The sequence below is a fragment of the Calliphora vicina genome, chromosome 5 (genome assembly GCF_958450345.1).
Source record: "Calliphora vicina chromosome 5, idCalVici1.1, whole genome shotgun sequence".
NCBI lineage: Eukaryota > Metazoa > Arthropoda > Insecta > Diptera > Calliphoridae > Calliphora > Calliphora vicina.
This window is the reverse complement of record NC_088784.1, coordinates 112,894,659-112,911,018: the sequence shown is the minus strand read 5'-3', so window position 1 is coordinate 112,911,018 and position 16,360 is coordinate 112,894,659. Positions and strand designations below refer to the sequence as shown.

At 30.8% G+C, this 16,360-nt stretch overlaps 1 protein-coding gene across 1 annotated transcript; it reads right to left on the bottom strand.

Annotated features, from left to right (window-relative positions):
* Window positions 1-580: 580 nt before the first annotated feature.
* Window positions 581-15,927, bottom strand: hig (hikaru genki). The gene is made up of 9 exons (XM_065513613.1): window positions 15,721-15,927; window positions 11,081-12,229; window positions 7,595-7,819; window positions 5,759-5,856; window positions 5,086-5,151; window positions 2,739-3,075; window positions 2,190-2,672; window positions 1,886-2,068; window positions 581-1,338 (listed from the first exon to the last, which is right to left on the bottom strand). The coding sequence occupies exons 1-9, from the start codon at window positions 15,875-15,877 to the stop codon at window positions 1,127-1,129; spliced, it is 2,910 nt and encodes a 969-aa protein (XP_065369685.1). The 5' UTR covers window positions 15,878-15,927; the 3' UTR covers window positions 581-1,126.
* Between the last annotated feature and the right edge of the window lie 433 nt (window positions 15,928-16,360).

Here is a 16,360-nt window from a genome sequence, read left to right as displayed (position 1 = left end):
AAATTTTGAGTTAATACAGTATTGTTGAACGAGTGCGATATGTGTGTATCTATATAAACTATACTATCTCTTTATTAATCCACATATTAAGCATTTTATTTAATTGGTTCTGATTGTTTTGGAACTGCCTTTTATTTACCTCCCGAAATTACACATTTCGTTAATATAACATACGTATTTATCCGACTAAAGTCTGGTTAGCCGACCGCTGATGGAATCTAAACGTAAAGTTGAAGCATTTTTGCAATTTAATTGCTTTTAAAAATCAACACTGCTAGCAGATGTCACGTAAAAACGTAAGGAAATTCTAATTTTAATAGGTTTAGACAATACAGTTACGTTATATTTTATCACAATAACTGCTCTAACTACTTTACACAATTTACTACTTTAAGGCTACATAAAATAATGGTCGGCTAACCCAGACCTAACAAAAGTAATGAGATGTGACTCATTTGGCATTCGGGAGATATCCGAAAATTTCGGCTACAAAAATAACGTAATATTCATTATTTTATTTGTTAATTTGAATTAATGTTAACGAATTAGGTTCTAATTGCTTTTCCGTGCATAGTTGAATGCCCCAACAGAAACATTTTGTCGAATTTTTTGTGAAAAAAGTTCAACATCGGGACTTCGAAATATACATATGTATGTACGTATAATATTATTGATTTTGTTTTAAAAAAGGCGGTGCAGTAGGAGGAGGAGTAGGAGGAGAAAGAGGTGTAGCATGTTATTACTTATTTTAATTATCTTGTGCTTCAAAGACAAACAGCTATACTTATGTTTTTCGTTTTGTTTTGTTTTGATTTAAAGTTTTTGTTTTTAAATTAGATTGATTTAACATTTAATATTCTTATACATATTATATATGTAAATATGTATAGTATGTATGTAAATATGTATTTCTTAATTTTCTTTCGGTAAATATAATTTAACAACTTTTGCTTTTGGAATTTATACAATTGTAGTAATAAAACTAGCATAAACTAATTCGGCATCTTATCGATCGAGATGGATATAGTCGTAATACATGTTTAAGCAACTATTTCTTGGAAGGTTGGTTTAAAAGACGATGATCGATTAATTCTGAAGATTCCATTAGTTCGGTAATTTTTATCAGCTACACTTCTTCATAACTACGACACTTGGGTACTGGACCAGACCAATTACCATCCGGTTGACATTTTGGACGCTCTGGTGGTCCATTTTCGCTATACTGCACGTACCCTGGCCTACACTGGACACTGATGTAATCACCAGAGTCATAGTTAAATTTCAACGGCGCTAATAAGCCATTAGGTGGATCACCAGGATATGGGCATTGGGATTTACCTAAATCGAAAAAGTTACATTATACTTAAAATGTTGATGGAATCTTGTTTTAACATCCGATTCGCCTGAAATCCCATATACAACGCGGTTCGACTCATAGCCTGTATGCATATCTGTAGGTATGTATGTTAATAAATTCAAACCGTGTTGTATAGGAGAATGGTGCATTCGCTAAGATATACATATTTATATAATATACATATGTATGTAGTATGTATTTATATATATATTTTTTTTAAATTTTTTTTGTTCAAAATACTAATTAATATACATATATATATAGAGAGAGAGAGAGATCATAAACCAATGTAAATATCTTAATAAATGAATAATATTTGGAGAAGCGATGACAATGATATTCATACATATAGTACAATACATATAAATTGTCTCACTTGCTCTAATTGTCTCTATTGTTTGAATGAGTAATTAACGACTGAGCACTTACCCATTCAGTGAGGGATTGGTGTGCTTGCAGTTGTTGCTGTTGTATATGTATGTATGTACATATACATATATGTATGAATATGTTTTTAATTCTACTTACAGAATGGTGGAGGATGCGACCACAAACCACTTTCTGTGCAAATGATACTAGGCTCACCGACTAGCGTGTGACCCTCGTTGCAGCTGAAAGTGATTAAAGCGCCTACTGTAAGACGTCGTTGATTTATATTTGTACCACCTATGCGACCATTTAATGGAGGAATGGGTGTTGGACATTGAATTGCTGTAGTTGGTTGCCGGAAGATATAGATAGAGATGGAGATGGAGAGTGAGAGTGAGGGAGAGAGAAGAATAGAAATAAAGTACATGTATAGAAAATTAAATATTTATGATTTTTGACTAACCTCTACATCTTGGGACTGGGCCACTCCACACGCCCGTCGGATCACATTCCAAACCCGGTGGACCGGTCAATTTGAAGCCCCACTGGCATTTGAACACCGCCCGCCCCCAAGCAGATGTATTCAATTCGACTAAACTTAAGTGAGGATCATCTAAAATCAAACGTGGACATTGTACAGCTTGACAAGTTGGTGGCGGCGATGACCAATTACCGGAAGCTAAACAAGTTGCATTGGCAATTCCATCGACTCGAAAGCCTGGAGGGCAACGATACATTGCCCGCTGACCAAGCTTATCGCCTTCCAATCGTAAGCTGAGCGGTAGCGCCGGTTCTGGAAGCTGCGGGCAAGTGGAAGTGGCCATTATTATAGCAACACTATTTGTTAGTCCGCGCGGTGAAGTGCAAGTAAATGTTCCCGAGTCTCCATTTCCCATGTATTTAATTGTCAGGCGGTAGCGAAAATTTTTATCCTCATTAGACCATCCTAAACAGTGGACAAAAATGTTACTGGAAATTTTATAACTGTAATAGACTCATATTGCTTCTTTACCTGTTTCGTACTGCATGTACCAACTGGTCCAACTCCAATCTGGAATGCCTCTTGCTCGAGGATAAATGCAGTCGAGCAATATGGTGCTATTTGGCAAAACAGCCAGTATTCCTGATGGTTCAAAAGATCCCGAACCATTAAGTATTCTATATTTAATGGATGGGGCGCTGTCATCCGAAAAATTCGTCAACAAAGTTGTCGGTACACACGACGGCATACGTGGTGCCCACAATCCATTCGAACACAATACTCTTGATTCTCCCAACAGCTTGTACATACCCAGATCTTTACACCTGGCCTGTAGCGAATGGCCATGCGGCAGATCCCAGCCCACATTCTAGTAAAAATCATTATTTCAACGCCAGTAACATTATTACATTTTCATGATTTCAAGTGATGATATCAGAGTTTTTTTGTTTTTTTTTTATAATTCGAACATACATATATGTATGTACATATGTATTTATGTACATAAATGTATGTATGTATTTCGTATACCATGCGTTAATGTGCGTATGTATGACAATTTGAATAAAACAAAAAAAATTGTGGTGAGATATCGTAAAAGATATAAAAATTATAAAGAGAAACATAAACAGAATAGCAACAGAGGTACAGAAATATAGACGAAGAAGTTACATTTGCATTCACATGTTTAGATTTAGACCAATGGATCCGAGAGAACAAGTATAGAAAGAAAACGAGATAAAGGAGAAAGACACAAAATATGTTGATTATATTGCGATTAAGCGTGCATAGTTAATTATTACTTTAGCTGAATAGTGAATAGAGTTGAGAGTGAGATATGACAAAATACAAGTATCGTGTCCTTTTATTTCAAAGTTCTAATGTTGTTGTTGTTGTTGTGGTTTAAATACATAATACTTATGTATTTACGTATCTATGTTGTATATCTACATATCTATGTTTTTGTATGCATATTCTATCTTGCTTGTGTTGTGATGTAGTGTGTGTGTAGACGATTAAAACAGTGGCATTTTTTGAATTCCTTCCTAATTACTATTTTATCATCCTAATACAAGTTTATTATACCTATACATTGTACCTCATTAAGCATCAGCGTACAATAGTGCTAATTTTGATTGCACACTCATGCCCTCCCCCGCCCGCTGGAATTGTTATGTCAATATGTACATACTTCCCATAGTTTAGCCGTGCTCTTCATAAAATTACAATGATTTTAGCTATTTTATGAAATTTAAGATGCATCTAATCTGAGAAAGCAATTTAAGCATTTACATCCATACATATGTATGTATGTAGTATATTGTTGTAAATACTGGTTAAACGTCATAATCTGAAACAAAATATGAATTTGAATATTGCAAAAAACATACATTCTAGTATTGTGGTTATAATTAATACATATTACTCATACGTTGATAGTAGAAGAACAAAGAAAATCTATCGTACTGGGAATTTGTCCCCAAAAGCCTTATAAAATGGCTTTTGGGAGAAAAAATTAGTTTTGAGAAAGAGGGTTTTTTTGCGGACATTTTAAAGTGTCTTGGGGATTTTATGCGGATAAAATAGTTAGAACAATGTATTTTATATTGTCAATAAAATATCAATATCTCTAATTTATTTCATATTTCTGTAATGGAAAATAGCATGGGAAGATACATAGATATTTTGAATGAGATTAAAAGCACTTGAAATTTTAACTGTAATTGTATCGATGATAATAAAATTTTCAGTATTTACATTATTGTACGGTTTTATATCCGGCTCGAAATTTAATTTTATGTTTCAGTAATTGGATGTCCTCAAATCTACAATTTAGTTATTTTGGAAAATTAATTTATTTAATAGCCTAATTATACAGAAACATTTTATTTGGTTAAAGATAAACAATATTTGGGGACATGTCAACGATCACATTTTTGAAAACAAAAGATAAATAATCCAATGATTTAAATAGTTATCCTATGTTTTTAATTATGCCAGCAAGTGTATGGGTTGATCCTAATTGAATAGACGTCGATCTTGCCTCCTGATAACACTAATAAAACACATTCAAACGCCACTGTTTTGATGAATAATGACCCTTTTCATTGACTGATTTAATTTTAATACATAATAGTAGTAAGTAGTAGTAATAATTATAGTTTATTTTTTATCAAAAGCAGCAATGTTTGTTTTGAAAAATTCAAATACAACTACAAAAATGCTAAACACTATGCATATGAATGTAAGTAAGTAAGTAAGTTAGTTTTTGTTGGTGATAAATTTAAATTTAAAAATGTTTTAAAGAATTGAGATTTATGTAAAGGTCCTATTCACTGCGTATTTAATGTTTTGAAAGGACCTTTAGTAAACAACTCACAATTTGTGTATTTGAAATTAAATTCGATTTAACCGTACGATAACGACGAGCACGGGTGATGGGGTTCTGTAAAAAAGTTCAAAAAAGAAAAGGAAAAAAATCAAAAAACAAAAACAAATTATACAGTTTTATTTTCTTTTCACAAATATCGGCCACTTTTCGATCAATAAAATAAGTACATGTGTATGACTCTACTAAGTACTATAATTTCTATTCAGGAGTGTGAAACGAACGAAATTCAATGAAGTAATGAGGACGTTGGCTATTAAAAAAAAAAATCTAGAAAATAGCTAAATGAGCTGCCTTTTGGTTTGATCGTACATTTTATTTTATTTAATTTTTTTACATGTATTTTATGTGTAAAATAGTATTGTTTTAATAAGTAAATATGTAGTATTAAATGTAATACATGACAGACACTACATCATGTAGGTACATAATACATTTGTATGGATGTATATATGTATGTATGTAAATATTTATTTATATATAATGTACTTATGTAAGTTTTTATTAATATGTATGTATGTATGTATGTATGTACAAGTAAACGGTGCATTACATATTTTAAATTCGTGTACATGTGAAAGTAATTTGTACGTGAGGGAGGAAGGATAGATTGAGTTTGAGAGAGAGTGAGAGACAGAGAAGAAAGATTGATTGATTGACTTACCACTGAAATATTACGATAACTCAACAATAAATACGGCGGTATTCTTTGAACGTGGCATGATTTGTATAACGGCTGAAATTTCACATTCCCATTTTCATCTAAAACAAGGTTTTCATAATTACATTTTCATAAACAAATTTTCAATTATACAATAACGATTAAATGAACAAACAAAAATAATAAGTTAAAGTGCCATGTATTCGGCTGAGCCGAATATCCTTTAATATACCTTTCACTTTACAACACTTTTGTTGTTTTAAAATACGGTCCGTAGGATGTAGGGACTTCGTAAAACGTATTTAAATCAACACAAGGATAACGATCCAGAATTTATATACATACATATCTACTTTATATGGTCGCAAATGAATACATACATATAAGTTGTGTTCGCGTACTTGATAATTTGTAATAATTTGTACAAATTATCACTGGAAGCTACGGGATTCCGTTCGTTTACTTTTAAAAACTTGTAACGAGAGAGCAAGAGAGTGTTAAAAGTGACAGTTCGCAGATAGAGAACATGATATTTTTTACTAGACAGAAAATGTCAACATGAAATATGTATATGTTTAAAACAAATTGTAGCAAATGTAAACAAACAAAATAGTTGTAAATTAACACAAAATTGATTGAATGAAATGTATTTTTACGCTCTAAATTAAAGTTACTGGATAATTTTTACGGGAAAGTACGCGAACACACTTATTGTAGAAATTAGAAACGGAATGACAAACATATGTAGATATGTATGTATATCTTTCCAGTCATGGTGAAGGATATACAAATAAAGGATATACTAGATAATTGTGATATATTAATATGTATGCATGTACTGTGTATAAGTAAATATTTAATAGTAAATAAATAAATAAATAGTTGTTATATGATTTTTGATTCAAGGAGTATTATTTTATTGCAATTAACCGCTGCTATTTGTTGCTACAATTATAAATTATTTGTGATGCACGTGATTCTACATTTGTTTAAATATGTACTAAAAAGCATTACATGTTTGTGCGTGATTCTTATTTTTAATAGAAATATTATTATAATTTTAGCTTGTTTCTTTTTCTTTTAGTATTTTTTTCTACAATATAAAAGTGTTGTACAAATATGGAGTTAATTATGTATGTATGTATGTATGTATGTATGTATGTATGTATGTATGTATGTATGTATGTATGTATGTATGTATGTATGTATGTATGTATGTATGTATGTATGTATGTATGTATGTATGTATGTATGTATGTATGTATGTATGTATGTATGTATGTATGTATGTATGTATGTATGTATGTATGTATGTATGTATGTATGTATGTATGTATGTATGTATGTATGTATGTATGTATGTATGTATGTATGTATGTATGTATGTATGTATGTATGTATGTATGTATGTATGTATGTATGTATGTATGTATGTATGTATGTATGTATGTATGTATGTATGTATGTATGTATGTATGTATGTATGTATGTATGTATGTATGTATGTATGTATGTATGTATGTATATTTTAGCGCTATAAATAATGTATCTGTTGCATTGTATCGTCTGTAAGTGTGAATAAGTTAGTGTTTTGTTTTCAAATGTCTATTGATACACTTGCTGATTGGCAGTATTTTTTGTTTTGTTTAATCAATAAAAACATTTTGAAGTACATACATACAATGTATTCTTTTTATATTTTTCATCTATTATTCTTATTATTATTATGAATGTTTGTTATATTTAGTATGTTGTATATTTGTTGTTTGAAACCAAATTCATCCATGGTGTTTTTGAGTCAAATAGATGTATTAAATGATGAGCTTTCGGTTCACTTACCCTCCTCATTTGTGGCACAGAGTGGACCCACCCATTTGCCTTTAATGCATCGGATTTTACATAAACGCCTGTCACCTAATGGCCCTATTTCGCCGGGGAAACGTATTTCTGAAACTTCTGTAAATTGTTGTTGTATATCGATTTCATCTTCTTCTTCATCCTCTTCGTCAGATTCCCCTTCATCAGTGTGTACAGGATAATGTGTACCCTCTTCATCAAAAATACCTAGTGCAAACAAGAGAATAAATACATTTTTATTACTATTCATCTTGAATAATTTGTATGTGCATCACCTCAGTATGAATAAAATAAAATGTTTACATACAAATGTATGTAGATACATACATACATATGTACATAGATAGGCATGTACATTAGACCTGCCCTTAACAAAACCAAAATCCATTTTTTATTCTCTTTCCACCTTTATAAAAATATTCGTATTGCATTAAGTATTGGTCATAACTAAAGCACCCTCTCAATGGATTTTTTCAAATCATAATTTTTTTTTTGATAAAAAAGGATTTTTTGCGATGTATTTTGTATATATTTTATTAAATTATATTATTAATATTCATTTAGTAAAAGATAATTTTATGAAAAATTAATTTAAAATGAGAAATCATATAAAAGCACAAAACTCAACGGACAAAACAAAAGCACCCTTCTATAAGACATCACGACATGAATTGAGTATAAAATATTCAATTAACAGATCAGTTATTTCCAGGCTCATTTCAAGGTTTTTGGTCGCACATCACCGGTGCATTCTGGAGGACGTCCACGTAAAACCACACGATATGATGATTCCATGATCAAAAGAGCAATACAAAAAGATCCTACAGCATCAGTTAGTCAAGTAAGAACATGTTTAAGATTATGCGTTAGCGAAAGAACAATCCGTAGAAAAGCAGTAGAAGCCGGATTATTCTGCCGACGAACAGCAAACAAACCATTTATGTATATCAGCTATGAACAAGAAAGCTAGACTGGAGTTTGCCAAAGCCCACATCGACAGGAGTGTCCAAAAATGGAAGACAACAGTACTGTTATCTGACGAATCCAAATACAACTTAAAAAGTTCCGATGGAATAATAAGTCGTGTACGCAGACCAAAAGGAGAAAGACTGAATCCTAAGTATGGCAAAGCAACAATTAAACATAGAGGAGGCAATGTTATGGTCTGGAATTGCTTTTCTGGTCAAGAAATTGGGCCAATTCATAAAATTGACGGGATTATGGATCTGTTCATGAAAGATGTAATGTTGCCTTATACCAGTGAAGAGATACCACTTATAGGGAGCTTCCAACAGGATAACGATAATAAGCACACCTCCAAAGTTTGTAAGACTTGGCTACAGAGCAATATGATTCAAGTTATTCATTGGCCTGCTCAATCTACTGATCTCAGTCCTATCGAGAACTTGTGGAAGATTGTTAATATGAAAATAAAGCGTGAAAATTGTCGAAATAAGGATCGGAAATTTTCACGATTTAATTCAAGCCTTTAAAATAGCATGGGGAGGAATATTGCAAGACACCATAAGAGCTGTGCTGGTGTCATCCAAAACAAAGGATTTGCAAATATATATTAATGAACATTTTTTTATTTTATATCCATAAAACACCAGCTTTAGTTTTGTCTGTTTCATTTTATACCTTTAAATATTTTTTGATTTTAAGTCATCTCTTATAGAAAGGTTAACTTTAAAAGTACAGGTAGGCCTCCATTTACGCGGTTTGTTGGGCCCAAAAAAATTGCGTGTAAATCAAATTCGCGTAAAACGAGATTCTAATTTAGAATGAAATGCTTTTGTGGGGCCAATAACTTTTTATTTCGCGTAAAACAATACATCAGTCACATAACAAATAAGAAATTGGGACCTAAAAATCGCGTTAAATCGAAAACACCTTTAATGCAAACGGACGTAACTACACAAAAATTCCAAATTGAGGTTTTGATTGATTATGGTTCTTTTTATCAAACTTTATCAAACATGTTCGTTCACGCACATTTTCGATCAAAAATTACAATTTTACTAAAGAAATTCAAACGCAAAAAATTGCCAAGTATACTCTATTGTTATTGATTTTATAACTTGTTTTGCTTCTCCTGTAAAAACCATAAAAATGTAGTTACGTCCGTTTGCATTTAAGGTGACGATATATACTTTTTAAGTAAACTTATTTTATTTGTACTTTTAAAAACTTAAAACAAAAGTAAAGTAAAAAAACTGAAATAAAAAAAATTCTTATCGAAAATTAAGAAAAAAAATTCAATTAAAAAAACATAACAAAAAATTCATAAAAATTAACAAAGCAATTTCAAAATAATAAAAAAGTGCATTTAGTTTTCAAAAAAGAAATCTGTTATTCGCATCTGTTTTTACGTTTCTTGTTGTTTGTTGCCGCGTTATATAAAAATCGTGTAAAAAAGTCGCGTATTTGAAAAAAGGGTTGCTAATTAGAGTTCGCGTTATATCGAATTCGTGTAAATAAAGTACCACGTAAATGGAGGCTTACCTGTATATACATATCTGTTTATCAATAATAAATATATTAACAAATGAAAATAATACATACATAACAGATATTTAAAACTTTGTTTTTATACAAAAAAAAAAATATAATATGAAAAAAATTATTAAAATTATTAGTACTCATCTATACCTCATGGGGGATTGTGTGATCGCATTATTTTTTGCTACTATTTTTGAGTTATTGAATTTTTAATTTTTGAAATTTTCATAATGCCCTTATTCAGTCATTATGGACATATCTCGTTTGTACGGAAAGTAAAATTTTGTACATTTACAAGTGAATAAATACTATATTTTTTTGGAATTTATATTTATGAAGAGTAGCTTGATTGTTATATGCATGAATGTTTCATTATTGCGTTTTAGTTTTGTTGTTGTGACCCCAATGTCCTATATATAGGACGACTTAAAAAAACACTTTTTTCAATAAATTTTTAAAAAACAATAATTGCACTGATCAAGCTCAAGCAATCGGCATATCTGGGTTAATTTGGAATGGTTTCAATTTCGTAGTTAAAATTCCGATTGATTTCGATTCCGTTTGATTTTGTTAATTTGACAGCGTTTTGTACAAATGTATGAAAAATATGAAAACCAAAAAAGTTCTGTTTACTTTTTCTGAAAAAGCAAAATATGTACAGAATTAATTCCACTTTCGATGGGAATGGAATTCTGTGACGGGGGTATAGAATATTATTTTTTCGCTCTTTATTCTATGTATGAGAATAAGCTAATTAAGGGTGGTCTCTAAAAGAAACATTTTCAAGATGTTGGTCTTCTTTTAATGAACCAATATTTATTAACATGAGCTGGTCTAATGTACAAACCAAAGGAACTATTATGTGTTAAGTATTTGTTTATTCAAAACTAAGATCAATAAAAATTGAATTGTAAATGTTTGTATCTATGTATGGATATATGTACATATGTGCAATTTATTTCATACCTTTATCTTTGCGACTTGTTGATTTTGAACTGGAATCGCCACCACCCTTGGGACGACTAAGAGCGCCGGTGGTTTTGCCTGATTTACGCTTAACGCGCTGTAAAGCATCATTGTGACTCATATTTGAGTACATTTGGGCATCATCCTCAACCTCTGTAGTTTGTTCCAATGGTGGTACGGTTTCATTGCCTTTGTGCTCATACTTTCCAATCATTTTCCCAGATAAATTATTACCATCCTTTTCGTAATTATGCTGCTCATAAGGTTCATCTTGGAGATCACGTCGTCTACGTGGATTTATATTTGGTACAACTGTTTGGATTTTATATTCAGCATTTTTGACGTCATGTTCGTGTTCGTGACTATCGCCGCGACGTCTATGATGATTTTTTACAAATTGTTTGAGTTTTGGTTTTTCTTCGAGTCCTGTACGCTTTTTCGCCATTGATTGATCACGTTTCGAACAGTGATGTTCAGTGCAGTTCGACTTCTTGGGTTTTCTGACTTTCTGCTTCATTCTATACAATTTGAGCTTAAGGTGTTCGTTGGGGGATTGGGATTTTAGTATGTCGTCAATGTGTATGTAATAAACATCACCTTCGGCGGCTAATTTACTACCACTCCATTTGTCGGTGTCCGGTGATGCATCAGGGTCGTGATGTATTACTTGTCGTTTATAGCGACTACCTCTGCCACGTGTTTGGCCATTTTCATTTTCGATGCGCCTTCGCCTTCCTGAACCAGTGCGTCTATTCTTGTCGTTCATCTTACGATTTTGGCCATTTTTTTTCTTTGGTACTCCATCTGCATCTGTGAATTCTTCATTATCATCTTCATCATCGCCATCATCTTCATCTTCGTCATCTTGTTCATCATCTGCAGCCATATCATTAGCATGATATCCTGTAGCCGCTCGATGATCATTGATATTGACCTGATAGGGATTCACAATGCCACCCATTTGATTGCCGTTATGACGTCCTGTCAGATCAATATTGATCCTTTCAACATATTCAACATCACCCGTTGTCAAATCGTCCGGTGGATAAATTTCCGTCGTTTCGAATTTAGCATAAGGCTGTTGGGTGGTTGTCTCGGGCTTAATAACGGTAAATCGGATATCCGGTGCTTTGCATCCCGGAGAGGCATCTGAAATTCAATAATTTTTTTATCTTTTAATATTGCAAAATATATTCAAAACTACGTTTTGTTCCACTTTCGGAAATTAATATTATAATGGGGTCTTAAAATACTCATACCCCAGCCAATGAAATCGTCTATTGACATTTAACATTAGCTTGTCATTGAAAATCCACCAGTAGACTATATTGACTAAGTAGTTATTTTTTATATCTATTGACTACACAGCATAATAAAAAAAAACAAACTATTGACGCGATCGTCGACAATGTCATCAAAAATACACTAGAACTGTTGTCTCTAACGTATCTCTACTGACGCTTAAATGAAAGTTTGTCGACATTTTAACTCTTTCAGCCACGCTTTTTTTGTGTATAAGTTTAACATCAAAACAAGAGTAAGAAAAAATTTATCAAAAAATGAAAAAACCACCCCATTCTAAGTTTTTTTGTGGAGTGAAGTGGTTAGTTTACTAACCACCGTGGTGGTTGGCATTAAAAATAACTATGATACAAATATTTGTTTCGTATAAATTTTTTTGAAATCGAATATTTTTGACTAAATTTTCATACAAAACAACTGAAATATCATTTCACTTTTATTGAATAAGTGAAAGTCTCTTAAAAAACTGATTTTTACAATATTTTCAAATTAATATATTTATCTAACCAGAACCAAAAAATATAATTATTTAGCAAAATGACAATAGATGTCAATAAACTATGTTTTAAAGACTATAGAAAATGTCCAATTTTTAATTTAGTAGAGGCAAGCTGCGTTTCACGTTTTATTATTTAAGTATTGGCTTTAAGCCAAACAACAGGTCGAAGCCTTCAAACACCTACAACTCTAAAGTAATTTCAGATTCATATTGGATAAAAATATTCGTGACTGCTCCTTTAAATATTATTTAAAGTTTTCGGAACAAATACTACCAACAATACATGAACAAAATGAGAATAAAAATCGACTCCTTTTTCATCATCAATATGTCCATATAGTAAATAATATTTACTAAATACTTAGTTCTGAATTTAGCAGGTTATAAAATTTTTTTTTGGAAAACTGTAAATACACTATATAATCATGGCTATTCCTGTTCTCACTTTCACCATTCACCGTATTTTTGGAAGTATAATTACAACAATATTATGTAATTTCTTCAGCATTTCTAATTATAAATGTTTAGACGTGATTTTTCTAACCTTAATTATATAATTTTATAAACTTTATTTAATATAAATATTGTTGTAATAGGCTTCCAAAAATACGGTGAATGGTGAATGTGAGAACAGGAATAGCCATGAATATGTTTTTATTATATTAAAGCTATGATGAGGTTTACAACAGATATTGGGCAAATAAGATTGCTGATGACGACCGTAGAAAATGTATTCCAAATTGCCAAATGTCTAAATTATATTTTCAATACATGCATATATTCTTTGAATTATCACTAAAATAGAAATTACATATATTATTCCCAAAAAGTTTTCTTTGATTTGATATTTTCGGCGTATTTGTCATTTAAATATTTTTATAAATTTCACTTCATAGCTAGGGCCATAGAATAAAATATACATACAAATGTAGAAGCATTACTGAGAGTCAAAAAACCTAAGTCTGTTGTCAAAAACCTAAGTATTGCAACAACAGAATACTTGTAAATCAGTTTACTTTGTTGTTTTGTCAGTCATAAAATTTGGGAGAGAGTAAATATTTTTAATATACAGTGACCGACAAAAGTCTACATACGACCATTATTTTCGTAACTCGCGGACTTCTAAACCAAAATAAGTAAAAGTAATGATGCAGTTTTATTTCAAATGCATTTTTAGTAATATAACAAAAAAATATCGCTAAATTTATAATTAATTTAAACTATTATTCACAAAAAATTAAAAAAATATGTTGACAAAAGTCTACATACGATCTGTACACTAAATAAACATTTTTCAGCGAATACAAATTTTGATTATATTCAATATTTCGTTGGGCCACCACGATCATCTACAAGCGTCTGGGCATCGCAGCAACTAAATTTTCCAGTTCTGCGGACGTTATATTTTGCCATTCTTCTGGAAGGTTCTCCTTTAACATTGGTGCACAAGTAATAAGATGTTTTCGGATCTTCCATTATAGAATTTCCCACACGTGCTCAATAACATTTAAGTCCGGACTTTGAGCTGGTTATGTTATACCAAATATGTTATACTTCAACTCATCAGTGAACAAAACTCGCTTCCAGAATTCCATGTCCTTTTCAAAGTGCTTTTGGGCGAATTCCAAACTAAGTTTGTGATCCGTTCGCTAATTTACGAGGAGTTCTGCTTTAATTACCGTTATTATTTAAGGTTCTTTGTATTGTGAGTTTTTGAATTGCGAGTTCTTTGGCCTATTTTGTGGTATTTACTTTTGAGTTTTTGTTGACTTCTTTTAAAATGAAGATTACATCTCTACGATGTAGTTTCTTTGGGCGATCACTTCGCAGCTTGTTTTTAACTCTACCAGTGTTTTAAAACATATTGAATATTGTTTGAACTGTAGACTTAATAAATTGCATGCTTATCTGTTAGTATTCAATAAAAAAACAGGACATGTTGTGGTCGTATGTAGACTTTTGTCAATGATTTTTTATTGTTTTTTATGAATAATTTTGCAAGTTTACATTGCAACAACATTTTTTTTGGTACATAGCAATAAAAATAGATTTCAAACAAAACTGCATTATTATTTTTTTATTTACCTGGTTTTCTCTAATAAAGTGGCAAAAATTGTGGTCGTACGTAGACTTATGTCGACCAATGTATGTATTTTACTCTCAGATGCACCTCTAGTTCTACCCTATGGCTAGGGCTTGTAAAAATTTATTTTCGAAATATTTCTTTTAAATTCTGAATATATTCATTATTTATAATGACATCAGGATATGAAATATGATTAAACAAATAGACGATTATTCCCGGTTTTCTTGCATTCCTGTCCAAGTTTGACGACTACATTTGATTTTTTTTTGCTTGAAAAAAGTAAATAGACACGTAATTTTTGGTGTCTTTTACTACATAAAGTCGAAGGTTATCCAATTTTGTGTGTATTATAATAGAGAAGTTCCGGACTGGACAATTTATTTAATTCAGCAGTTAATGTTAATTTATTATGAAATGTTTTGAAGAAACTGGATCTTAAATAGTTATCGGAATATAATACGTATAGTTACGTTAGCATAAAATTAAGTACTATCAATACTTAAACTCTTTAAAAATAATGGAAAATTGTCCTTTAAATACATATGTATGTAGATATTTTCCAAAAAGTGCATGCATGTATGTATGTATGTAAGTATACTATAGTTTTGAAAATACATTATGTAATCATTGCATATAATACATTAATAAATGAAATATTACACGTTTTAATTGTGACTAAACTCGACTTTAGTTTCTTAATTTGAAATGAAATTAATGAATTTATTGTAATATATGTACATAAGAATAACTCACCTGGTTCTGGAGTAGTAGTTTGGGGTGGTTCAGTTTCAACATTTGCAGATGTTTTGTCCAGAAAAACAACAACAATTATTAAAAGAAACAGAAACGTCCACATTGGCTTGTGACGCATATGTTGTAGATGATTATATGGAACTTGTAGAAGTAACATTTTTTTATTAACTTGTTAATTTCTTTACCAAAATTTTATAGTTCACTGAAATTTCTAAAAGAAATACATACATACATATGTATGTATGTGTGTATATTTGTTATTATTATATTTTATTTTATTTTATTTTATTGTATTGTATTGTATTATATTATTATTGATTTTCTTCAATGATTAAGATAAAACGACACGCTAGTGAAATATGCAAACAACATCCTTCGTCAAGGACTCGCATTTATAATATATGTATATGTACAAATGTATGTATGTATATTCATACGATAACTAACTTTATATATGTATGTGTATATCCATACATAGAATTGTTGTGGATTTGCTTAAACAATAAACAGATGAATAACAACGAAAATTCAAATAAAGACTAAAACTGAAAGCAAAAATATATAAAAATTATGCAAATTACATTAGAGAAGAATAAGAACAAAAAATATAAAATAAAAAAAAAAGAATTGAGAACAGGCT